This window comes from Podarcis melisellensis (assembly GCF_964234715.1).
Source record: "Podarcis melisellensis genome assembly, chromosome: 9".
In the NCBI taxonomy this organism is placed as follows: Eukaryota; Metazoa; Chordata; class Lepidosauria; order Squamata; family Lacertidae; genus Podarcis; species Podarcis melisellensis.
This window is the reverse complement of record NC_138541.1, coordinates 77998396-78025536: the sequence shown is the minus strand read 5'-3', so window position 1 is coordinate 78025536 and position 27141 is coordinate 77998396. Positions and strand designations below refer to the sequence as shown.

Below are 27141 nucleotides of genomic sequence, written 5' to 3'. Positions count from 1 at the left end.
GAAGACTTCAAAGGGAGCTGTCAATGTGTAAAGAACTTAAACAGTAGACACAAGCTAGCATGGAGACGACTGTGCCCTTTTCCATAAAGGCTTCTCTTCCCTCCTCTTCCATTTGGTTTTAAATTTGCTCCAGGCCTCTCCTCTTATTCTACTTTATAGCCTTATCTAGAAACTGGTGGTGAATGAGAAGAGTATGGGCAGTTATACTTATTCTAGAGAGGCAAATAATTGTGGAGGGCCAGAGTGACTGCACATATCTGTATACAAGATGCAATGCAAGAGATTCTGGTGCTGGAGGCCCTGGGGTAACCCTCATACATATACGCCAATATCGTAATGCTTTTATGTAAGCCTACAGGATACCCCCATTTTGAATAAGCAATCAGTGGCTAATTACCATGGCTATCACTATCTTCAGAATCAGAGGCAGGATGCCTAAGAGTACTGGTTGCTGGGGAATGACGGCAGGTCGCCCTGCTTCCAGTCATGTAAACCACTCTAAGGTTGTTTTTAATAATTGGGTGGTGTATAACTTTTATGAAACAAAATAAATTTCTGCATAGCTGGGGGTTGGACTAAATGAACCTCCGGGTCCCTTTTAACTCTTCAATTTGTGATCCTATGAAATAAATGCCACGCTTGTGAGCTTTCCATGGGCATGTGGGTGGCCACTGAAGCAGAATTGTGGCTTTGGTCTGCTCCAGCACAGCTGCTCTTATATTAACTATGTAGGGAGCAGGGGTTTATCTCAGTCAGCTCTTTGCTATTCTTCCTCTTTACTCCTTCAGACTTACCCTCTTCCAAAAGAGAAATCCTAGGCATATTTGCTTAAAAACAAATTCCACTCTTTTCAATAGGGCTTACTCCTAACATAAGCGTGCTCGTAACTGCAGCCAAAATTTCCCTCCCCACCTTGATGCAAGTCCTCCACAACTGGGCACAGGAGCAATTCTCAAGGGTCCAGGTCGCCCTGCATCACAGGTAGAGCTGAGGTGGTGGCATCCTGGCTTCCTCGCCCCCATCCAGCAATTCCATTGCAAGGTCTCTGATGACAGACTATATCCCAGCTTCTCCCTAACCAGGCCTGGGGTGCCCCACTTTCCGCTGCTGGTTCCCTAGGTTCTCTTGCTTGATGCAGAGAAAATGTGTGGCCACAGCTGGTGTCAATTCTAAGCATTTACAGGCTGTGGCCAAGACGGGCAAACACCAAGGGGGAGAACAGGATGAGGCATGGTGGGAATGAAGATCCAGCTATCTCCTGGGTAACTCACACTGCAGCACCTCTTGGAACACATGCAAGAAGCACCATTTTTTGGATGTTTTTGTGGACAGGTTATTAATGATGTGCTATATGCTTAAAATGGAATTCTTTATTCGGCCTCCTATTCCCCAAACCATTCCATTTCTGCAGATTGCAAGTCCCTTGGGCACAAAACTATTATCACTAATGCTTCAATCCTACACCCACTTACCCAGGAAAGAACCCCATTGCTCTTCAGTGGCATTTGCTTCTGAGTAGGCAGCATGTGTAGGATTGCACTGTTAGAAAAACTGCCGTAAGCCACTCCGGGCCCATGGGATATAAAGGAAATAAGCAAGCAAGCAAACCATCAGCCCCCTCTTCACAATCCCCATTCTGGGATGGATCTTTTGATTAAAAATAGACTAATGAAGCAAATCTTCCTACCCAAAACCCTAGTGAGTTTAGCTTTCTCTGCATCACTAGCAGCCCTTCTAAGTGGAAGGATAAATCGTCAACAGCACCCCCATTTTCAATATGCATCCTGTCTTTTCCAAGACACCAGCTGTGCTGATGAATGTGCAGCATGAAGCAATTCTACCTCTTAGCAATCCGGCTTGCCATTTCCCCATTCCCATTACGGGCAAAGGCAAACTCTTGTCCTGACATACTTTGTGATTCTCTCCTGAAGACTCACAGGGCAATGTTACATTGCAGAGAAAATTTAGGCCCTACCTATCTAAAATGAGCACGTAATTTTCTAGAATCCCTCTTTAGTTACCTGAATAGACTTTCTGTTATCACCTGGGAAATCTTTGAAATAAAGCACCAAATTCCAGAAGAAAAGGAAAGTAACGTAATAGTACCCGTTTCTCTTCAGGGGGGAGTTTGCTCCACTCATTGCCCAGCATCCTGGTGATTTCTGGGAATGGAACTTCTGGCCTCTTCGCTCGAAGTTGCTCCCTCCGCTCATTCATGAACCGCACGTAACCTGTTAGGGGAGATTTAGGAGCATTGCTATCCCTTAAGGGTTTCTTCCTCTTTCGCCCTTTGGACCAGCCTCCTCTCTTAGTTCTTTGCTACAAAGACAGGGAGAGGAAAGTTCAGTGTGAGACATCAGTTCCTTTAAAGCTGGAGGGAAGAACAACAACAGGTGGCCTCTGAGATGTTGTCAGACTCCCATCACCCATAAGCCCCAGGCAGCAGAGCCAGTGGTCAGGGGTGTTAGAATCTAGGAGTCCAGCAGCATCTGGAGGGCCATGGATCCCTGCTCCAGGTTTAAACCTACATTAGCATCTCAAATGCTTTTATCATTCACACACAGCTTCAGTAAACATCCCTGGTACAGTGGTACCTAGGGTTACATTCGCTTCAGGTTACAGACTCTGCTAACCCAGAAATAGTACCTCAGGTTAAGAACTTTGCTTCAGGATGAGAACAGAAATCGCGCGGCGGCAGCGGGAGGCCCCATTAGCTAAAGTGGTGCTTCAGGTTAAGAACAGTTTCAGATTAAGAACGGACCTCCAGAACGAACTAAGTACTTAACCTGAGGTACCACTGTACTCTTTTTCAACAGTCAAATTATGATTCAGCCAAGCAGGCATGATCAAATACATCAAAAAATAAGCTGTGTTCAACAAGCAAAGTTGTTAAGTAATGGAGAAGGGGGCATGGTGAGGATCAGATAAGAGTGTAAGGGTTAAATTTGGGCAGAATCGGCTTTCACTGGTAAAGCCAAAATCAGAAATTCTTAAGAATTGTAGATAATTTTATTGTGGATTTAAACACACAACCCAAAAAAAATGTTTTCAAAAATTTCCTGTATGGTAGCCATGTTGGTCTCCTGCAGCCAAAACAAAAAAAACTTGTGGAACCTTAAAGACTAAAAAATGTCAAAATAAATAAACCAAGACTGATATGGTTTGAAAGGTCTGATGAAAAGTTAGGAAGAGTTAAAACAGAAGATTTGGGGATAAGCCACACTCAAAGTACATACAAAATGTACTAAGGTTTTAAAAATAGACAAAGCTGCCAGAAAATCAACCGCAATTTTAATAAATTTTAAACGGTTTGGGGATCCACAGCAATATTTCTCAAACAGTAGGCTGGGATGTGCCCATGGGTCTTGAGCCACTTTCAGGTGGGCCCCTGTGCCCCACCCACTAGCCGTGCCAAAGCCTTTTGGATGGGCAAGCGTCCGCACCAGGAACTCTTGCATGCTGAGTAGAGGAGGCCAGGATACAGAAGTGGGGCTGGGGGAATGTCTCCCGCCTCTGAGGGAAAGGGCACAGGAGGTGTTGAAGGTAATTAGAAACTGAGATAAAAGCCTAATATTTATTATTGTTATTATTATTAAAGAAATAAACAGAAAATAAAAAGAAATCTCTTATAATAAGAGAAGAAGAAAATGTAAAAGGACCAGGAAGGAAGGATGAAAGAAACTGGAGTGGGGGTTGGCAGGGGGGTGGGGTAAAGTACATGTTGGCTGTAAAAAGAGAATGGGGCAAGACATTACAGGAGATGAGTAAAAATGCTTTGTGGGAAGTAATAATAATAATAATAATAATAATAATAATAATAATAATAATGTTTTATTTATACCCTGCCCTCCCCAGCCAAGGCCAGGCTCAGAGCGGCTTACAAGCAATAATAAAAACAAGATGAATGATTACAACTTAAAAACAAAAATAAAATACAACATTAAAATAACAGAAGTAGGGGAGGAGGGACTAACAGAAAAGTGCCTTCTGCACCTAAAGCCTCTGGATCCACAAATTATGGCTAAAATGGGGAGGATGCCACAATATCCCCAGAGTCAATGACTGCACTTAGTTTGAGGAAAGTTGGGTAATGGGAACTCCTTGCCACAAAGCAAATGCTGTAGCAAAGAATTTAGCAAGTTCAGAAAAAAATGATGTTGGGAATTACCAGCTGATATTTGAGCAGCTTCTCATGGGTTATCTCTGTGTGACCTCACAGTTTGTACCTACCTGATGAGGGCACCTGGGAACTATCCCCTGCATGTCAACAGGTGGGTGCAGCTCCCATCGCCTTGTTGACGGGGGGTGGGGGGGTGGCCTCTCTGTATTTCAGTGGCTTATTTCTACCACACCAGGCTAGGACCACCTCAGCCGTGTTTGCCCCCCGCCCCGGGCTTCCTGAGCTTTACTTAAGCTGGTGTAACTTATGCCAGCTTCCTAGGATTGCTGTAGTGCTATACTGTCAGTCACTCATTCAAGGAAGGATTAGGAATGACAGCATAACCTGTTTCACTGCAGGTGTTATCCATTTACAGAGGAGAGGAATGCTAATCAAATTCCAAATAATCAACTCTCTTGTTTTATTTTTTGAAGATATGAATGGATAGAGAATTTAGGTGGAGGAAGACGACTTCTTCTAATTTCTGCTTACCTCCTCCTCAGGCCTTGGCTCGCTATTTTCAGCTTTATTAGATGACTCATTTCGCAACAGTTGACTGTGCAGCAAGTCCTCTGCAAAATCTGGATTGTTGGCGGACTGGGAGGCACTGCCAGTGCACGATCCTTCTGAATGATTTAGCCTGGGGGGAAAATAGGTAGTTATGCAATATAGTCCCACAATTGTTAGGAAAAGGTACTTCCTATTTTACTCCCTGGGATATTGTGTGATATTGCAAATATCAAAAGTAGTTGGAAAGAAACACGTGCCAAAGAATTGAGGAGATTTCACCCCTCCCATAACCAAGAATCTCCTGAGGAGTCTGCTGATTCTCCAGAGAGAAGGAGGCGTGTTCTGCTTCTCTACTTATTCTACTCCAGCACCAAGTCAGTCAGTCAGTCAGTGTGTTGGAGAGAGAGAGACTGAGTGTTAAGAGATCGTGTGTGTCAGGGAACTGCCATCCAAAGAACCGGAGGTGCAAAGGCTCATTGAGGTTGAGAGAGAAGTAGCAGCGGAAGAGGGAACCAGTAGAGGGCGAGCAAGAACTCCAAGGGAAAGTGAGTCGGAGGGATGGCTCAGAGACGCTTCCAGCGAAAACAGTGGGGAGGTCTCAGGACCTCCTATAGGGACACCCACTCCTCGCCGGAAACTGTCACGCCGAGAGTCCAGAAGACGTGTTTCCGTTAAAGAGCTTTTATGTTGGAAACGATTCCGAAAGCAACCACTTTCGGATTCTACTAGCGATTGACGCAGCCATGCTGGAGGGGCTCCGTCACAGGCAGAGGTTTGAAAACCTGATCAAACTCTGAGGGACTTGCATTTTACGCACAAGCAGCTCATCATCCCATCACAGCAATCCGAAAGTCTCCGAAAGCCAGCTTGTGCAGGGAGAGGCATCATGAGCAACCCAGCCGGAACCGGAGGAGCAGGAGCAGCTGGAGGGGGTCCAAGCCTGGAAGAAAGGTACAGGGCGTTGGAGATCCAGCTGGCGCTGCAAACGGCGAGGCTTGAGGAGAGGAGGGCTCAGGATGCAGAAAAGGGAAAGGAGAAAACCACCCCGCTCGCCAGAAAGGTGCCAGGATTGGTGCAGAAATTCGGGGGGGATCCCAGGAACTATCATGCCTTTAGAACAGAGATGCAATACGCTCTCAACCTGCAGTTTGATGACTTCCCCGACGAGGAATCGCAAGTGGCTTTTGTAATTGGCCATCTCGAATCGGGGGCGAAGGACTGGGTTAGACCCCTGATGGCAGCGAATAATGAGATCCTAAAGGACACGAGGAAGTTTTTTCGTGCCATGGACCTGATGTTTTCCAGCGACATTGAGCAGGGGGTGGTGCGAAGGCAGTTAATGGCTTGCCAGCAGGGAAGCCGATCTGTCCGTGAGTACTGGACTGAGTTTACTATGCTGATTCATAAATTGGGGTGGGACCTATCGGCGGAACCCATCCAGATGCTTTTCGAAGAGGGGCTTTCTTCGGCCGTCAAAGATGAACTTTCCCGGGGGCCCAGGGCGGAGTCTATGGATCAGCTGACCAAATCTGCGCTGTCCATAGGAGCGCGCCAGGAGGCGAGGGCTTTGGAAAAGCGGGAAGGGAAAGGAGACCGTTGGAGGGAGCTCCGCATTCCAGACATTCCAGAGCCACCTTTCCCGCCGGCAGAGCCGATGGAAGTTGGAACAGCGCGGGCGCGCGCAGTTTCAAATCCCAGTGAAGGGCGGAAGAAGGAGGGAAAGAGCGCCAAGAGATGTTATCTCTGCCAACAGCCAGGGCACTTTGCCAGAGTCTGCCCACAAAGAAAGGAATGGCAAGGGATGGCAGGAGCTGTTGGGGAAAAGGAAGAGGAAAGCAAGGAGCAAGTAAAAGCCAACGCCTGGCTGCCACCGTCGGGGCACAGCAGCCAGGCCAAAGAGCAGTGAAAGTGCCCACGCCGGAACCTCCCAGACCTGCTTTAGTGATAGAGGTGTTACTAGAACTGCCAAACGGACACCCACTAAAGATCAAGGCGCTTTTGGATTCAGGCAGCTCCTGTAATTTCATGAGTAAGGAGTTTGCAGCTGAGCACCAGATACAGACCATCCCTTTAAGTAACCCCTTGCAGGTGACTACGATTGACGGCAGAGAGCTGTTGGGGGGAGAAGTTAGCCAACAGACTGTCCCGATGATAATGAGGGTGGCAAGGCACACCGAACGGATAGCGTTTAATGTGGCCACCTTGGGAGGAGCTCCCATCATTTTGGGGATGAGCTGGCTGGCGCTACACGATCCGCTAGTGGGCTGGCATCAGAGGGTGGTCTCCTTTGGGTCAGCGCATTGCCTAGAACACTGCAAGGAGGGGAAGGTTCCGGGAGGAGCCAGAGTCACCCTAGCCGGGATGGAAGTAATGGACAAAGGGAAGGTGCCCCCGCAATACGCAGATCTGAGCAACGTATTCAGCGAAAGGGAAGCAGACAAACTGCCACCGCATAGACCCTTTGACTGTCAAATCAACCTACTCCCTGGGGCCCAACTCCCAGTGGGCAAGCTGTACGCCATGTCAGACAGGGAGATGCAGGAGCTGAGGGAGTTCATTGACAAAAACCTGAAGCGAGGTTTCATCAGAGAGTCCCGAGCGGTGGGGGGCAGCCCAGTGTTTTTTGTGGACAAAAAAAACACAGATAAGCCGAGACTTGTGTGTGACTTTAGGGCCCTGAATGCAGTGTCGGAACCCCTGGCTTTCCCTATGCCCCGAATTGATGACATTTTGACCAGGGTAAGGAAGGGAAAGATTTTTACAAAGCTGGACCTGCGGGGGGCGTACAATCTGATACGCATAAGGAAGGGGGATGAATGGAAGACCACCATGTTCACCCCTTTGGGAGCCTTTGAATACCTCGTTATGCCCTTCGGTCTACAAGGAGGCTCCGCGTGCTTTCAAGCTTTTATAAACCACGTTCTGGGACCTTTGCTCTACAAGAATTGTGTGGCCTTTTTAGACGACGTGTTGGTGTATTCGGAAGATGAGGAGCAGCATGTGAGGGACGTTCGAGAAGTGTTGGGCAGGCTGCAAGCCAACCAGCTGTGGGTGAAACTGGAGAAGTGCCAGTTTCATACCAAGGAGGTGGAATTCCTGGGGTACCGCTTGTCAGACAAGGGATTGGCCATGGATCCAGGCAAGGTCCAAGCGGTACTGGAATGGAAGACACCGAAGACCAAGAAGGATGTGCAAAGATTCTTGGGGTTTGGGAACTTTTATCGGAAGTTCATCAAGAACTTTGCCCACTTGACGGCGCCCATCACCGACTGCCTCAGCAGCAAGAAGAAATTTGTTTGGACGGCAGAGGCGGAGCGAGCATTTGAAAAACTGAAAAGGGCTTTCGCCTCGGAAGAACAACTTCTGCATGTGGATTTACGAAAACCCATGAGAGTGGAAACCGATGCATCCGACCGGGCGGTAGGGGCGGTACTTCTTCAACCGGGGAGGAGTACGTCGGAGTGGAGACCGTGTGCCTTCTTCTCGCGGAAGCTGAATAAATCCGAGAGGAACTACACAGTGTATGACAGGGAACTACTTGCCATTCACGAAGCGTTCCGGAGGTGGAGACATTTATTAATTGGGGCACAACACAAGGTGCAAGTGTGCACCGACCACAAGAATTTAGAGTATTGGAGAACAGCTCGAGTGCTCAACCAACGACAAGTGAGATGGGCACAGGAATTCTCCAAATTCAACTTCGAAATTTGTTATGTGCCAGGCCCAGAAAACGTCAGGGCAGACGCGCTCTCACGCAAACCAGAGTATTGGGAAGGGGAGGGGGCGATCGAAGAGAGACATGTCATCCCTGAGGACCGCTGGGTGTGTGGGGCGGCGCTGGTGGGGCAACGAGAACTGGTAGAGGAAACGGAAAATGATGAATATGCCCAGGATAAGCTCAGAGGTCTCAGGGGGGAGGGCGAGAGCCCCGGAGGTTTTGAGGAAAGAAATGGGGCATTGTATTACAAAGGGGCACTGTATATACCCGAAGGTGAATTGAGGGGGAGAGTACTCAAGCAGTTGCACGATAGCCCCACGGCGGGACATTTTGGGCAACACAAGACCATGTGGTTGGTTACCAGGGAATTTTGGTGGCCCAAGGTGAGGGAAGATGTAAGGGAGTATGTAAGAGGGTGTGACCAATGTCAGCGAGCCAAAGGGGAAAGAAGGGCGCCGGCAGGGTTATTAGAACCATTACCCACACCAGAACGGCCTTGGGAAGCGGTATCAATAGATTTTATGACGGATCTGCCGAAGTCCAAGGGGAAAACAGCCATCATGGTAGTAGTAGACCTGTTAACTAAGATGTGCCACTTTGTAGCATGCTCACATGCAGTCACAGCGGAAGAAACAGCGAAGTTGTTTGTAGAACACATCTTTAGGTTGCACGGGGCTCCCTTGAGGGTGATCTCAGACCGCGGCAAACAATTTACTTCCAGGTTCTGGAGGAAGCTCATGAGCTTGCTGCACGTGGAAGTCAATTTTTCAACTGCCCGGCACCCTGAAACCAACGGGCAGGCGGAAAGAGCAAATGGCATTCTTCAACAATATCTGAGGTGTTATGTCAATGACAGAGAGAACGATTGGGTCGAAAAGTTGGCGCTGGCAGAATTTGCCTACAATAATGCGGAGAATGTGTCCACAGGGATGAGCCCCTTTTTGGCTAATTACGGGTGTCACCCCAGGGCATTTCCAGGGGAAGGAGGGGAGAGATGGAGCGTCCCAGCGGCTGAACATTTTGTAGAAGAGATGGAAGCGATCCATCATCAGCTCCAGCTCAACTTAGAAAGGGCCAAGGCACAATATAAGAAGCAGGCAGACAAGAACAGAAGGGAAGGTGAAACCATAAGGGTGGGGGATCAAGTGTGGCTGTCAACCCAAGGGTTGCCGTTCAAAGGGGGTTGTAAGAAATTGAGGCCCAGAAGATTGGGACCCTTTGAGGTCATTCAGCAGGTCAACCCGGTGGCTTTCAAACTCCGGTTACCCAACCACATGAAATTGCACCCAGTGTTCCACAGGTCGTTACTGTCACCATACAGGGGGGGACGTGAAGGGGAGCACGTCAGGGGACCAGCCTTGGAAGAGAGGGAACGCCGCAACCATGTAGCGGAAATCCTCGATTCCAGGTGGAAGGGAAATCAGGTGGAGTATTTGGTGGCGTGGGAAGGGGAACCGGAGTCAGAAAACACCTGGGTGATTGCAGAGGAAGTCAATGACGAGGTTTTAACAGAAACGTTCCACCAAAGATTCCCGAGGAAACCTCAGCCGGTAGCAAGGTTTAGGAGGGAGTATTTCGGCACCACCGATGAGGAAGAGGAACTGGAAGGGTTCGCGGAGTCGGAGTTGGAAGAGGGAGTGGACTCCGATGACGAAGAGTACCGAGAGACCAGGGACAGCAACAAGTGGAGGGAAGTGTTCGAGACTTCGGAAGATGAGGGAGGTTCTTTCAGGGGTTTTACCTCCTCACCGCCCGTAGGGGAGGAGACGGGAGGGGGTGAAGGGGGCCCTGGAGGGGAGGTGGATGTCAGGGAACTGCCATCCAAAGAACCGGAGGTGCAAAGGCTCATTGAGGTTGAGAGAGAAGTAGCAGCGGAAGAGGGAACCAGTAGAGGGCGAGCAAGAACTCCAAGGGAAAGTGAGTCGGAGGGATGGCTCAGAGACGCTTCCAGCGAAAACAGTGGGGAGGTCTCAGGACCTCCTATAGGGACACCCACTCCTCGCCGGAAACTGTCACGCCGAGAGTCCAGAAGACGTGTTTCCGTTAAAGAGCTTTTATGTTGGAAACGATTCCGAAAGCAACCACTTTCAGATTCTACTAGCGATTGACGCAGCCATGCTGGAGGGGCTCCGTCACAGGCAGAGGTTTGAAAACCTGATCAAACTCTGAGGGACTTGCATTTTACGCACAAGCAGCTCATCATCCCATCACAGTGTGTATAGATAAGGTTGCTGCTAAGAGCAGCTGCAGACACTCAGTGTAGTGTAGCATTCTTTATGCTTAGAGAACCCATTAAGCTCTGTATATAGTTGTATAGTAGCTGTAGATAGAATAAAGAAGATATTCTACAGAGCTGCTCTCCGAGTCGTTTATATACTCTGCTGTGTGACGACTGTCTTCTTGTGGAAGTGAATCCGGTGCTCGCAACTCTAAGCTGTGAGTCCACAGCACTTTGACCTGTTCCTGTCCAGAAGGTGGTCTCTGGAAGTGCTACCCAGCTTGCCTAGCCCAGTCGGGGCTGAAGTGCATGAGTCCAGTTGGTGGTACTGGCTCAAAGGCGATGCTGACAAGAATGACCAACAGAACACGGCATGTTGCACCTGCCAGAACAATTTCTCTTACAGTCTATCCCAGTTACCAAGTATTCCAACAGAATGATGTTCTAAAGCCCATCATGCTGGAGCTTGGGATGAAAGACTGAGCTTTAACCACTAGCTCTATCCCATTCCTTGGAGCGTTTATAAGAGGGCTTCTACCAAAAAACTACCAAAAAGGGCACTGTCAAAGGCAAAGCATCCCCTTAGGAAGTGGCCAGTGGCCATGGCTCATATACTCTATCGTCTTAAAAACTATGCAGGTCTATCTCATCACCAATACTAAGGAAATCTACCTCAGCTGATCAACACCACCCCTTTGGGTGCAGTTTATTTCAGGTATGAATAAGCACCATATGAAAACCACCTCTCCAACATACAAAGGGAAATGCTAAGTGTTTTTCTAAACAAGTATCAATAAGTCACTGAAGACAGAGTTTAGAAGTGGGTGTTTTAAACCAAAGCAAAGGAAAAATATTCAGCAAATCACCATTGTAGGTCCTATAGTGGACTATGTATGCATGAGCCAAAACTAGAGGAGCAGTTGCTTACCCTGATGGAACAATGTCATTACTCTCCTTTGAGCCATCATCTTCTGGAAAATGTGACGAGGGAGATGAAGTGGTCATTGGGTTCTCCATTACTGTTGCAACAGAAAACTGTAGAAGAATATATTTCACATTACTATTACTTTAATATACCAGTTTGTCATCTGGCAAGCAGACTTGCAGTGTAATCTTAAATGTTTCTTCCCAAGTACTGTCCAGCAACTTGAGCAACATTTGCTTCTAAGGACAATTGTTAAGCTGCAGAACCCCAATTCAATCCAATCTCCCAAGTGGGATATTACTAGATCATGGATAACTGAGGCCAAGTTATCCCCATCCAGGAACGGCAGTAGCTGATGGTTCATCCATAACTGGGAAGAGGCCCTCTGTTTTACTGAGGCCACTTGGACCTCAAGTGACAGAGCATGGGAGAATTCTATGCACATGGTCCTTTAAGGAGAGTGCGACCCTATCTTCAGCAAGTCACCTTCCTATTTCCCAGATTTGGGAACCATCAAGCCTCAAAACTTTCATCTTCTCAAGATTCAGTTTCAGTTTACTGGCAGTCACTCGACTGTCTCTACCTCAAGATCCTGATCCAACACCTGCACAGCATCCCCTGATGCAGATGGCAAGGAGAAACAGAGCTGCAGTGTCATCTTTGTAGTGATGGAACCTCACCCTGAGCTTCCAGTTGAGAGCTCCTAAGAACTTTGTACAGATGTTAGAAAGCACAGGAAACTAGATCAGTGTGTGACTGTGCAGCATAATTGCCATGCTGTGGTCGAAACCAGTGAGCCTCTTGGGCTTGCCAATCGGAAGATCTGCCATTTGAATCCCCGAGACGGGATGAGTTCGAAAGCACATGCACTCTGGTTTTCATTGTGGTATTCCGTCGCACCAGTAGCGGTTTAGTCCTGCTGGCCACATAACATGGAAAGCTGTCTGTGGACAAATGCCGACTTCCTCAGCCTGAAAGCCAGCAGCGTAGCGTGGGTTGTCAGCACCTGGGGCAAGGCAAGTAATTTGCGCCCCCTAACCCGGGGCAAGGCAATTAATTTGCGCCCCCTAACCCCTAACCTGCCGCCGCTGCCAGCTTCTTCTTGCTGCTGCCTGGGCTGGGGTATTTATGGTAAGGTAGCCATGGCGGCGGCGGGTCTGTGTCAGGTGATTTGAGGCAAGTTGCCGCTGGTGCTGCCGCCCCAATGACGCCGCTTGCCCGGAGGGCAGAGAGGCGAGGAAAATGCAACATGGCCCAGCAGCAGCAGCAGCGGGGCTGTGAGGAGGGGTTGCCTGGCGTGCCCTCCGCGGCCCTGACACGCGGGGACTGCGGCGAGCGCTGAGAGCCGCTGCCTGCCGGACACCTTCAGCCCGGACGCGCGCACAGCTCGTCAGTTCCGCGAGACATGGGGCTCTGCTACAGCCTGCGCCCGAGGCTCTTCGGCAACTCCGGAGGCGGCGAGCGCGCCCCCCCGATGTTGCGCGGCCCCCCTGCACCCCCCACGCTACACCACTGCTGAAAGCGAGATGTTCACCACACCCCACAGTCGCCTTTGACTGGACATAACTGTCCGGGGGTCCTTTACCTTTACCTAATGACCATGCAACTGAGAAAGTGCCCTGCCCCTGCTAGAAATGAAATACATTTCCAATTCAAAAGTCATTTATTTTATCCCTCATCCACCAAACTCAATAGAGCAACAAGCTTGTCAATACAAATCTGAATCCTGCTTCTACCTTACAGTCAGATAAACACTCCCCACCCCCACCCCTTTAAATTCTGCATCAGCCTAGAGCTACTGCCATCTCAGAGTTGGACCTTCTGGCTACTTGGAAACAGCAAAAAAAAAAGAAAAGAGGAAATGGCTAATAAAACAATTCACACCTATTTTACAGCAATTCATAGAATAGAATCATAGAATCATAGAGTTGGAAGAGACCACAAGGGCCATCGAGTCCAACCCCCTGCCAAGCAGGAATTCTTTTAAAGAAAAATGTATCTATAGCAATTGCAGTCTGTGAAGAAGTGTTAGGCGGAATATGAGTGCCACAATGACATTTACAGACAGCCTTCTGCTCTGTTCATTTCAGGCACAATCTAAGGGCAATGACACCTACCCAAGCCTGAGAGAGACGAAGGGGATGCCTTGCAAGCACATGCTGATGTATCTGCCCTCCATGCTGGCTTTGAAGATTTATTTCTATGCTGCAAGAAAATGCACTTTGTTGCTTCCAAATTGTTCAAATTTTGCTATATTATTACACATATATGTATGTAAGAGGCAGACAGCTTAGGCTGTAGTTTATGATGAATGCATCTCTTTGGATGCACAACCAAGATATTCTTTGAAATAAGCCTTCCATTAATGCCCAGACGAGCAGATCAATGGAAGGTCTAGGTGGAACAGATGATCCACATCAATCTTGCTGCCTCCAGGGAGAGATGCTATACTAGCCATTTGCATTTTAGAGAAGAGTGATGTAAGGGGTGTCAGTTCTACTAACCAAGGACATAATTTGCAATGGATGTAAGGAAGCAACCTGTTTCCTAAGGGAGGCAACACAAACACTTATAAAGCTATCTGTAGATGTGATTCATAGTTTGAGAGCAAAAATGGTGGACACTACCAGAGGTGTTGTCATGCTTTTCAAGGATAGGGAATCTATTGGACTACAACTCCCATTATCCCTGACCACTGGCCATGCTGGCTGGGGCTGATAGGAGTTGGAGGGCCACAGGTTTCCCATCCCAACTATGCACCACACTGCCATTAAACATAGGAGAAAAGCCTGTATTCATTACAGACATTGTCAAACACAGGAGAAGAATTTAAGCTCTTAAATGCAATTCCTCAACTTCTACAATTTATTAATATTTTGGTTGAAACATGGATCAGTACACTAAAAATTGAAACTTGGATTTATGTAACATGGAGAGTTTGGGCTTGTTTTCGTACAATCCAATTTGCCCATCTATGGGGGAAGATCTTCATTGTTCTGAGGAGCAAAGCTTTATACTCTCCTATGCAAAGGAACCATAAAGTAGACTTTTGTAGAAGAGGCTTCAATGAAGTCAAAACGCATCTTTAAAATGCTATCCTTCACAATAGGAAGATATTTATTTATCTCACACAAATACAGTTTAGCTGAACATAGCACAATGGCTTGGTATTCTGCCCCTTATGTTCCACAATGGCACACCTCTTTTGTTTTACATCTGGGGCTCAGTCAGTGTCAAAGTTCCAACCTGGCTTTCAGTCTTGTAGAGGAAGCAGCTGGACATCAGCTTTAACACCACCCAAAACAGACCATATAAACACAGGAAGCTAGAAGAACACAAACTTCTTACTTGTTTTAAAGCTTTGTTTTATTCAGTCCATATGGCTGGGCACTGAGAGTCAAGTCTCAGAAGTAGAGGTCAAATATTTGTGAGCATGCAGAGGTTATTAAACTGTCCCAACAGGCAAGAAGGGAGAGGAGGAAGCAAGTTCCCACTGGAACTGAAATGGATAAAAACGTGCACAGGATGCTGTGTCAGGGGCTGATCTGCTAGCCTTGGGACCTCCAAATCCCATAGCTGTGCTGACAATAATCCTTTTTTCCATCACTGCCAGGTAGACTTCAGAGTTCCAAAACTGTAAGATGGCTCACAGAAACTCAAACATAGGTAGGATATATTTATGCATTTATGCTTTGGTAGGACATTTATGCATATTCTTCTGGTTGGAAAGTCTTGTTAATGGGTTAGTCCCAGCCAGATCCTTCCTTCCTTCCTGTATACTTTTGTCAGGATGAGAAAAATATTGAGCTGGATTCCAAAAGGAAGTAGCACCTTTGCCCTTCCAACCTCTGGTACAGCAGGAAGCCACAGGTGCAAATAGAAACTTGAACATTTATAGAAACCGTGGTGTTAATAAATCCGGATTTAAAATAAAAGGTTACTTGGTGATCCCCAACTTTTAAATCAATATTAGCATGTGCCACCCCAAATGGACAATATCATAATTCAAAGTATTTAAAGAATTCATAAGGAGTCTGCTGCAGAGTCAGCACTAGCTGATAAAATGCAGCATTTGACTCTTGGCTTTTCAATAGATATTGCTGTGACATGAAGCTAAAAAACCAAGCAACTTATGGAAAGGAGCATATGAGCCAAAGCTCTGGACTCAGTGTCATAACCACAATTTAGCATTATCAGCATCAGTGTATGTGTGCGCACTGTGCCCAAGACAGTTCACAACAAAGAAGCAGTAAATACAAATTAAAGCTCAGAACTTTAAAAGGGCTGGGAGAACAAAAATAGAGCTGATTGGCAGGGAAAGGATAAAAAGTAGGCCTCTCTGGGGTAAGTTCCATAAATGGAGCACCATCAAATCCCTCTCTCTTATGTCAGATGGCAGAGGCACCTAGAAGGGAGCTTTAAATTTGCTGACATCACTGCAGGTTGATGTGGGAACTCAAGTCAGTAAAGCATGAGACTCTTAATCTCAGGGTCATGGGTTCAAGCCCCATGTTTGGCAAAGAATTTCTGCACTGCAAGGGGTTGGACTAGATTGCCCTTGGGGTTCCTACCAACTCTACAATTCTATGATTCAGGTATTCCTTCAGATACTCAGTCAAAAGTGTAGACAACAAGATTTGAATCAGGCCACAATTTCATGGTTTGGGAAACACCGGCCTTAGTCCCAGGTGCTGTTGTAGGCTCTCCAATTCATGTTCAGGGTCTGTCTAAGTCCAATTCCTTCCTTTCACCACCCACAATTCACTACTGGGAATTTTGTTTTCCTTTTGACAGAAATGGATGAAATTTAAAGGCTATTGCCTCCAAACTGGATTAAATTGGCCAAATTACAGGAAAATGGGTTCAGGGGCATTGTTTGTCTGTTGTTGTTTTTAGGAAGCATCTCTATCTTCCTTACTTTGGGATAGAGTACAAGCAAGGTTGTCCATTTTGGGAATTCCATCTCCCCCCACCTGCTGGACCTGCGGCCACTTGTGGGACTTCCAGACCAGGACCTGCCTGCAGTTGAACAAGTAGGGCAGGGACCAGGACCCTGGGCAAGCAGGAAGCACTGGAAGCACGCCAGCTAGGTGTGCTGGGGCAGCTCTATAAAGCCTGCCTGCCTGCCCTGGAGGCAGGGTGCCCCAGCAGTGCCACCACTGAAGCGGTGAAACAAGGCGTGGGCCAACCCCCTTGTGCTACAATTATGGTTTTAACAGGAATGAGTTTTTAACTTGGATGGGTGTTTTATTTGGTGGGGGGTTGTTTTAGAGTGTTTTAAAATGTTATAAGTTAATTTGGAATTTGTATCTTTATTTGTGGGCCAGGGTATCGTTTACGGGCTTTTGTTGGGAAATGTTATTGGTTTGTACACATTAGTATTGTTAAGTGTTTTAATTATTTTTATTATGTTTTACTACTTTTTACATTGTACTTTGTCCTACAAGTATAGGGCAGTATTATTATTATTATTATTATTATTATTATTATTATTATTATTATTATTATTATTATTTCCTGCCATTTCCAAAGTGCCACAAAATGTTGCTTGGATTCCTGGATGTGATCTCTACATTCCTAGTAACACTAGGAATTCCTAGTAACATTCCTAGTCCTTGGCTACTGACCTATTTTTGTTCACAAGAGTTTCAGTAACGTTTGATTACCTGGTTCTGATCCTTTTTGCAGATTGAGACAGATGGCAGCCACCAATCCTAGCCTTAGGCCTCAATTCAAGCCCTGACAAAGTCCCAAACCATGCAATAAATGTCTACAATTCTGCAGCTAGAAAGAAAATGCTTTGCAGAAAAAATGTGTGCACCATACCTATTTTTAAAAACCTGAAGATGCCATATAAATTCATGAGCCTGGAAATATTAAAATTGGAAGATTTTTAAAGTAAGACTTCTATATTACCAATGGATTAAGCTGAGTGGAAATCAGTAAAGCCATATATCAGGATGACGAAAGGAAGAGTGAAATGCAAAAAGCTGCCATTAAATAAAAATTTAAAAATGAAAATAATAATAATAATCTGTAAATCATTAGTAGCGGCCACCCTCAAATTGCTCTGTGTAACTTAACATCTCCCCCCCCCCCCCAATTCTTTAAATACAATAAAGCCCCGCCAGACATATTCTATTGTGGCTACAATGGTATTCCCAGCTACGGCTGTAAAAAGAAGATGGCAAACCTACGCACACAAAATCACCAGAGAGGTTACAGTTCAACATGGGATGCGATTTTATAATGATACTTCACACTTTGCATCCTATTATCATGGCTTAGCAGCCACTCAACCCATTCTCCAGTTCTCTCCTTCCTTTCCCCTGGAACAAAATCTGGCCAACTATGGAGTGGCAGCAGCCCTGGTATGAAGATGGGAAATATACTTCCATGCAGAAGCACATACAGTGCCTAGAAAGTACAGAACTGGAAATTTGCCTGCTCATTTCCAAAATGTGGCAAGTCTAGTCAGAACCAATTAAACTCATGCTTGATTTACCAAAAAAGAAAAAAAAGCTTGAAATGGAGCATAGCTCAGCACACCCTTTGAAAATAAGAAAAATATGTAGATACCGTATTTTTCGCTCTATAGGACGCACATACATTTCCCCTCCAAAAATTAAGGGGAAATGTGTGTGCGTCCTATGGAGCGAATGCAGGCTCCTTGGCTTCAGCGATAGCAACGCGAAGCCTCCGAAGCGCAGAGGGAGCGCTCCCTCCACGCTCTGGAGGCTACGCGTTGCTATCGCTGAAGCCTGGAGTGCGAGAGGGATAGCCGCCTGAAGCCTTTGGAGTGCAGCGGGACCTCACGCTGTGCTCCAAAGGCTTCGGGTTCCTTTTGCTGAAGCCGGGAGAGCAAGAGAGGGAGAGCTGCGCAGCGCCCCTTCAGCGAAGAGGGAGGAGAAATGGAAGGGGCTCTGTTTCTCCTGCCGCTTCGCTGAAGGGGCGCTGAGCAGAGAGGGAGAGATTTTTTTTCTTGTTCTCCCCCTATGCGTCCTATGGTCGGGTGCGTCTTATAGAGCGAAAAATACGGTAATTTATTCTTTAAAGAGGCTGTGTGAGCGCTTGGCCCACAAACCGCAGGCATGAGAACAAATTAATGGGCACTTTGCAATTTTTTTGTATGAAATTTATGTATTAAATCAAGATTTTAAGTGTTTACCTGTTTGCTGCAGAAGAGGGATTTCCTAACACACATCTGTGACCACCATAGAAATGAAAGATGCTTGCCTCTTAGAAGGCTAGTAGGGGAAGGGCAGCTGAGGGATGGGCCAGCAATGAAACCAAGTAGACAGAGAAGGAATTGAGCAAGTCTTCCTCCTTTGCCAGCTCACTCACTTCTCTACATGGAATACCTGGTCACTTAGGGCTATTGGATGAGTTTCAATACAAGGCTGTATTAAATCACTACTTTAAAATGCCCAATTATTTATTTTTAGATTTGGGCTATTTTGCATTGTCATAATGGCATGCTCCTTCTACCATTAAACTCAAAGACAACAAGCTTTCTGGCCCTGTGCCTGGTGGGAAATGGAAGTTGGTTCTGCTTAAAAGAGAAATAAAATTGGGGGAGAAATGTTTTCATTAGTTCTCCTGGTATCCACAACAGTACTAAGGTTAAACATGCAAAAAGCATCTCTCCTAGGGAGCACATCTAGCTAGCAACCATTTATGGCCATTTATGGAAACAGTTCAGCAGCTGGAAACAGTTCAACTATCGAAATGATAGTTGTGCCTCTACTTTCAGTGGCAAAAAGCTACCTAGGTACAGAGCTCAGATATACATATTTCATAAAAATTTGGAGGCATTGTTATCAACCGGTTTGGCTATATGCCAGACAGGCCAGCCTAGCTGCCGGCTTCCATAGCTGCCAGCAACATAAGCCAACATGCCTGCCTTCCCAAAGACAGTGTAACATCTTGTGCAAACAGAGATCCTTTTATCTGCCCATGAGCACACGATTTAGCAAGTCTTCTTTCCAAGTCTCTCTGTACATGGAAGATTACAAGGCATCTTAACATTCTACGCAGACAGCATTTTAAATACGCAATCTATGGACCATCCACCTACAGGGGAAGGGAGGCAGCACAATGGCCCCTTCGGTTCCCAACAAAGTGTGGTGCCATGTTAAACTGGGCACACAGGACAGCCATAGTACAGTCACCTCATACTTGCAGCAAAAATCAGTCATACGTACAGGATGGACCAGGCTTCAAACGCACAGATCCTGATAATGCTGACAAGCCACACAGTTAGGACTGACTTTATGTCCTGGGATTAACACAAAAACAGGGTTGGCAGGAAAATCTTTTTTGCTTTGCAACAAGGTAGCTCTACACAAGCAGCTCTACCTCACATCACTGGAGAGATTTCTGTTTGCAGGCAGAGATGTGATATCCTTGTAGGTTCCCATATTTAATTCGGCTCTTCCTTGGGGCTTTTGCCTTTAAATCTTTAGAAGGATTTCTGCAGCCACTTACCATCTGACATACATGCATCACCTTCAAAGATTTTACAGAAGCACTGTGCGATTTTAATTAAGGCCAGAAAAATATCTAAAGCAAGTGTTCTTCCTTTCTTCATTTCACTGATCAAAACCACTACAGCCCATTTTGATATTTGTTCAAAGAGCCTGAATTTGCCTGCCAGTGCAATATATGCCCAAATGATTTGGCTGGGCTCTATGCCTTAAGTGTTTTTCACAATTCAAAACAAGGTCTCCAAAGCATTTCCGGTGGCCCATTTTCAAACTGTCAGCACTACTCTCACCAAACAGAGAAGTTTTCCCCAATCCCGCTTCATAATCCTCACTCAGGAATAAAGCGGTAGGATTTGGTATTTGGTATTATTAATATATTGTCATCAATGGGCATTTTCAATTGTGATTTGATTATGTTTTCAGTTTAACTAACCCCCAGCCAGCCACCCACCCACCCCTTTCCTTCCCAGCCTAATACTGCATGCAACAAATGAAACTGATCTGTGGAAAACACAACTTGAAAAAAGGCAATGCACATGCTTTTGTAAACTAGGAAATCGTTAATAAAAATTATTGGGGGAGGGCATCCCACTTGCATACTCATCATACATCCATAATTCAAAATGTTTCTACTCCTTGTGACTTGAAAATGACCAAACACAGAAATCCATTAATTTTTTCCACATTGCTTAAAGGTGTCTACAGCTGCGTTTGAGAGCCATGCCAAACCCCAGTTCAGTGTAAATTGCATGAATTACAATGAGCTGCGGCAAGCATCAGGTTCATGAGCTACTTTTTCCTCTCTTGTGTGGACAGGAGTTCACATGGTTTTACTTCTGCTTTTTGCTAAACCATGGTTTGCTGTTTCATGAAACTGAAGACTGATGACTGATGATGTAAAACAAAGTCAACCTGAAACTATTATGCAAACCATAATTAATCGTAGCCTTTTTGTCAGTTTGGATGAAGCAACAAACCATAGTTAAACAAAAGTGGAAACTTCTGAAGTAACCTCCTGGCCATGTGAGAGGAGAAGGGAGAGGGGAGAGCAAAGTTTGCTGTGGCTTATTCACAGCACACAAAACCACTGTTAAGCATCATGTCCAGATGCAGCATATCAATTTTATAATGTTGCACTGTTTTAGTGTTGTTAATTTATTATTATTATTATTATTTAAAGAATATTTCCTTCTTTTTAAGTCCAACTATTTCAAGATTAAGACTATATTGCAGAATTCAACCAGCAACAGTATGATACCCAATATGCTCATGAGAATTATATAGGCAACTCCGCACTGATGTGGGTTATATTCCGGACCCCTGGGGGGGGCGTATAAGTGAAATGTGCATAAGCGGGGAGCACCATGGAAAGTCTTTGAGCTCTGGGGAGGGTCTCCTCGTGAGTCACAAGGACTTTGCAGCTCTCTTCCTCCACTTCCAGGTTACCAGCACTGCATGCATGCACGGTTGTGCGCAAGTAGATCACATGGAAGTGGAGGAGCTGTCTGTATGCATCTTCTGGGCCACAATATTCTCATTACACCTTTCCATGCTGAACAAGCTGCCTGATCTTGCTCTGTGGGCCCCCAAAAGTATAGCCAGGCACTGACTTTATATTTTCATTAGTATGCTATAAGAACAGCCCTTTAAAAGCCCTGCAGTCATGACTGCCTGACTCTGCTGCTAAGGAAAAGCAAGAGTATCCCCAGATTTTATGCCAGCTACATATATACGAGAGAGAGCTGGTGCCCAGATAGATATTTATGATGAGAGACATGTAACAAAAAGGAACAATCAGGAGGAGTTGAGACAATTGCTCTGGCTTCCTTCACCTTCCCTTCCCTTTCTAAGAATCTCTTCTTGCAGAAAATTATAAAAATGAATTTTACAATTGAAAAACATTTCAAAACAATTATTTAGGAGATAAACAAAATATGTCCTAAGTTATTTTTATGGTACACCAAGGAACTTAAATACAGTCATACCTCGGGATGCGAACGTGATCCGTGCGGGAGGCCCGTTCGCAGCCCGCAGCGTTCACAACCCACAGTGCTGCGTCTGTGCACACGTGTGACGTCATTTTGCGCTTCTGCGCATGCGCGGAAACACAGAAGTAACCCATTCCGGTACTTCCGGGTTCGGCGCAGTCCACAATCCTAAAACGCGCAACCTGCAGCGTTCGCAACCTGAGGTATGACTGTATCTCTCATTTGGATTCAGAAAGTTTCTACAGCAAACCCTTTCTATCATTAGAGAAACAGAGAGCTAATAAAAGATTGATCATGAGATAGGCAATCAATTTGCAGTTGGTTATTTGATTTTAGCTTGGAGTGACTTTTATTTATAATCCTCGTATTTCAAGCTAAGAAAACCCCTAAAGGTCTCTATTGTACTAACAGTAAATAGAGTTTACTATATTTTAAGTCTGAGATATACTGTGGCTCCTACTTTAAAAAGAAAAAAGAAAAAAAAGACCTGTCGTTTATTTATAGCAGGCTTCTCCAACCTGGCACCCCCCCATATGTTTTGGACTACTGCTTTCATCTTCCCTGACTATTGCCATGCTGGCAGAAAACGGATGAGAGTTGAAGTCAACCAACATCAGAAGGGAACTAAGTTGGGAAAGGGTGGGTTAAACCTTACTTTTCAGCCAGGATTGGCTTCCAGAGCGTCTTACAACAATTCAATCTATCATAAAGATACCCTTAATAGCCTATCTTGTATGACATGGGAGTTTGACAGTTTCATGTTCTCTTTAGGAATAGGGGGCAGGAGCAGCTACATATGGGCTCAGGGCAAAGATGCCAACAGAGAAGCAGCTCTTCTCTGCAGAGGCTTTTCAACTGCCTTTTTCAATGGTCACTCACTGCTGTGCTCCAGTCTCCACCCAAATATGGCAATTAAGGTGACAGACCCCAACACCTTCCTGCTTCTGTTCAACTGGTCCAGCCTTCTGCAGAGGGGTGGGGGGGAGGCCAGGGGGCTGAGCACGGATGTGGCTTTAAACCTGCATCCTCTTGCAGAAGGGGGCTACTGAGCAGTTCGTGTTCTTTCTATGGCTCACTACTGAAATAAAATTTGCATGCAAAAATGTATTACAATAACTTTAGTCTAGAAACACCAATGTCTTTTTGTGCATTGATACTTTGGAAAAAAATGATGAGCCTTCCAGGTCAAGCTGGCCCAGACTGGGCCAGACTACCACGTGGCTGACCCAGGAAAAAAGAGCATCAGTCATGGCTGGAAAACAGAACAGTCTACACTTCCGATTGCAACCTGTGCCAACTTGAAGGGTTGTCACGCACTTTTTTCCTCCTTATTAAAAAATAAAGTAACTTGCAAAGCACCAGAGCCTGGCTTTAGAATCCCGTTTCCAAGCAACTGAACACGCTGGTACATGTGACAGAATTTCTAGGCAGAGCATGTTCATTAAAAGGGTGGGAGGATGCAAGCTTTGCACTAGTGCCAAAGCTGAATGTCACAGCAGCATTAGCCAAATTGTTTTTTGCCTAAGACTGAATGGGGGGGGGGTGTTAGAAAAAGAAGAGATATAGCAACAGACATGATTGCAGCCCATATGTTTAAAATCAGGCCAAATATATCTGCAGAATAATCTGTGTAATAAGCCACTCTTCTGCTTCCTCCCTCCACTACCTCCCCCAAAAGTGAGTATTCACAGTGAGTCACTTGGAAAATGGAACACTCAGTGCTAGCAGACAGACTAAAAAGACATACATGGAAGTACAGACTATTTGGCTGAGCTCAAAAACCCTTTGGGTAGGCAGGAAGAATTTCTTTCCTATATGCGTGTCCTCTTCCTGAAACCTCAGCTCTTTTTTTTCCCTTTCTGGCATACCAAAGAGCTCTGAACTGGGAACAGGTACAAAAATATGCTTCCCTCTATAGAAAGGCATTATGCTTATTTTTATGAATGGCTTGAAAGTGTAGGCTTTCTGAGAACTAAGAAGAGAAGGTGGTTCACAGCTTGAGAGAGGAGAGGAAAGGGAAGGGGGACACAATTTGAACAGAATTGTACGCTAAAGCAGCACGTTCACCATGCACAGGTTCACAACCCCTTAGATAAATATACAAATTACAAGGAAAATGGGGGGAAAGAATCCAATCAAGCTAAATACAATTGAGCAGATGAAAATCACTATCTTGCACTAATTAATCCCACTTATGGTATTACTGAGTTTTCTTCACTAAAGTGGCCAATAGCCTCAGACAATATAAAACTGGAAATGACTCCCTTGTCAACAACCACACTGAAGGAAAGAACAGCAACAAAACATTAAAGTTTAATCACAGCAAAGTTAATTCAACCCCTTGACACAGTGCACAACTCCATAGCTAATGGTCAAATCTTGCCTAGCCATTTTGTAGGCTAGTGCTACTGAATAAGGTAGTTTGCAGTTATATATGAATATTTTTAAAAAAGAAAGCACATTAGCTTCTCTCTCTCATATCTTTGTTCAGAATCCATCTCAGTCTCACTCCCAGACCTGTTTTAGCTCATAGCACACTATTCATTATGACTACGGTAGATTCCAGAGAGAGTGCTGTTTTCTTACCCCCAATACACCTGAGATGTTTAACAAACAAACCCCAAACCCCCATGTACTTCATGGCAGAAACATTTTGACTTTTTGCATTACGTATGAATTGTGGCGTGCTTAGGCGGGGAGGGGCACCGCTGGGAGCACTTACCTTTGGGGGTGACCCAAGGTGGTCCACAAGCCTAGGCACCCAAGAGCTCAGCACACCACTCTCAAAAGCAGCGCAGAATGTGTGTGTAGATACACACACACACACACACACACACACACACAGAGAGAGACTGTATTTTTCGCTCCATAAGACGCACCTAGTTTTTAGAAAAAAAATATTCTGAACGAAACAGTGGGTGTATGATTCTTGTGGTTCATGCTGTGGCCACAGACATGTGATTTGACGGTGAGTTTGGGGTAGCGGTGGCGCTGTGGGTTAAAGCCTCAGCGCCTAGGACTTGCCGATCGAAAGGTCGGCGGTTCGAATCCCTGCTGCGGGGTGCGCTCCCGCTGCTCGGTCCCAGCGCCTGCCAACCTAGCAGTTCGAAAGCACCTCCGGGTGCAAGTAGATACCGTATTTTTCGCACCATAGGACGCACTTTTTCCCCTCCAAAAATGAAGGGGAAATGTGTGTGCGTCCTATGGTGCGAATGCAGGCTTTCGCTGAAGCCTGGAGAGTGAGAGGGGTCGGTGCGCACCAACCCCTCATGCTCTCCAGGCTTCGCACACCTCTCCGCAAGCAGCAGGAGCCCAGCGCTGGGCTCCCGCTGCTTGCGGAGAGGTGCCTGCATGCCGAAGCCTGGGCGCGCTGAGCTCAGGGCGTCCAGGCTTCGCGGACCTCTCCGCAAGCAGCGGGAGCGTTCCCGCTGCTTGCGGAGAGGTCCCTGCATGCCGAAGCCTGGGCGCGCTGAGCTCAGCGCGTCCAGGCTTCGCGGACCTCTCCGCAAGCAGCGGGAGCGTTCCCGCTGCTTGCGGAGAGGTGCCTGCATGCCGAAGCCTGGGCGCGCTGAGCTCAGCGCGTCCAGGCTTCGCGGACCTCTCCGCAAGCAGCGGGAGCGTTCCCGCTGCTTGCGGAGAGGTCCCTGCATGCCGAAGCCTGGGCGCGCTGAGCTCAGCGCGTCCAGGCTTCGCGGACCTCTCCGCAAGCAGCGGGAGCGTTCCCGCTGCTTGCGGAGAGGTGCCTGCATGCCGAAGCCTGGGCGCGCTGAGCTCAGCGCGTCCAGGCTTCGCGGACCTCTCCGCAAGCAGCGGGAGCGTTCCCGCTGCTTGCGGAGAGGTCCCTGCATGCCGAAGCCTGGGCGCGCTGAGCTCAGCGCGTCCAGGCTTCGCGGACCTCTCCGCAAGCAGCGGGAGCGTTCCCGCTGCTTGCGGAGAGGTGCCTGCATGCCGAAGCCTGGGCGCGCTGAGCTCAGCGCGTCCAGGCTTCGCGGACCTCTCCGCAAGCAGCGGGAGCGTTCCCGCTGCTTGCGGAGAGGTGCCTGCCTGCCGAAGCCTGGGCGCGCTGAGCTCAGCGCGTCCAGGCTTCGCGGACCTCTCCGCAAGCAGCGGGAGCGTTCCCGCTGCTTGCGGAGAGGTGCCTGCATGCCGAAGCCTGGGCGCGCTGAGCTCAGCGCGTCCAGGCTTCGCGGACCTCTCCGCAAGCAGCGGGAGCGTTCCCGCTGCTTGCGGAGAGGTGCCTGCATGCCGAAGCCTGGGCGCGCTGAGCTCAGCGCGTCCAGGCTTCGCGGACCTCTCCGCAAGCAGCAGGAGCGTTCCCGCTGCTTGCGGAGAGGTGCCTGCATGCCGAAGCCTGGGCGCGCTGAGCTCAGCGCGTCCAGGCTTCGCGGACCTCTCCGCAAGCAGCGGGAGCGCTCCCGCTGCTTGCGGAGAGCTGCCTGTTTGAGGGCTGGGGTCGGGGGAAGCTCTAGCTTCCCCCGCCCCAGCCCCGCACCTGGGGGGGAAATAATTTTTTCCCCTTTATTTCCCCCCAAAAAAACTGGGTGCGCCCTATGGTCCGGTGCGCCCTATGGTGCGAAAAATACGGTAAATAGGGACCGCTTACCAGCGGGAAGGTAAACGGCGTTTCCGTGTGCAGCTCTGGCTCGCCAGAGCAGCGATGTCACGCTGGCCATGTGACCCGGAAGTGTCTCCGGACAGCGCTGGCCCCTGGCCTCTTAAGTGAGATGGGCGCACAATCCCAGAGTCTGTCAAGACTGGCCCGTACGGGCAGGGGTACCTTTACCGTTACCTTTACCTTTGGGGTAGCCCAATGCAAAAATCCTGAGGATCCATATGGATCCGTGCTTTGTAACCATGTTTTTGCACCACTGAGGCCCCAGGAAACAGTAGATGCATGGTTTTTTGGGTGCAGGCTGTAGCCATGGACATGCTATGTGATGTGATGGTGAATTTGGGATGACTCAATGCAAAAATCCTGAGGATCCATGGGCTTTTACCTCCCCCCTCCCAGGCAGCCTCCTTTATCGCGTCCCTCCCCGAGCTGGAGCAGTTTTTTCCTCCTCCTTTTCTTCTAATTTCTCCCCTCATTGCTTTCCTATTCCTGTCTCCACTCCTTGCAAGTTCGCTTTTACCCCCC

The 27141-nt window shown here is 47.2% G+C and overlaps 1 protein-coding gene across 8 annotated transcripts in view; it reads right to left on the bottom strand.

The window, feature by feature from the left end:
- Positions 1–27141, bottom strand: part of HMG20A (high mobility group 20A) — a 63448-nt gene that overhangs the window by 13212 nt on the left and 23095 nt on the right. For 6 of the 8 annotated variants that reach the window (XM_081925743.1, XM_081925746.1, XM_081925742.1 and 3 more), the window contains exons 2-4: positions 11534–11640; positions 4652–4799; positions 2107–2319 (exon numbers count right to left, since the gene is read on the bottom strand). In XM_081925743.1, the coding sequence (XP_081781869.1) occupies positions 2107–2319; positions 4652–4799; positions 11534–11622 (450 nt within the window). In that variant the 5' untranslated portion in view covers positions 11623–11640. Of the gene's footprint in view, positions 1–2106; positions 2320–4651; positions 4800–11533; positions 11641–13647; positions 13736–27141 lie in introns of those variants that run through there. The other 2 variants (XM_081925744.1, XM_081925745.1) reach the window with 2 other exon arrangements.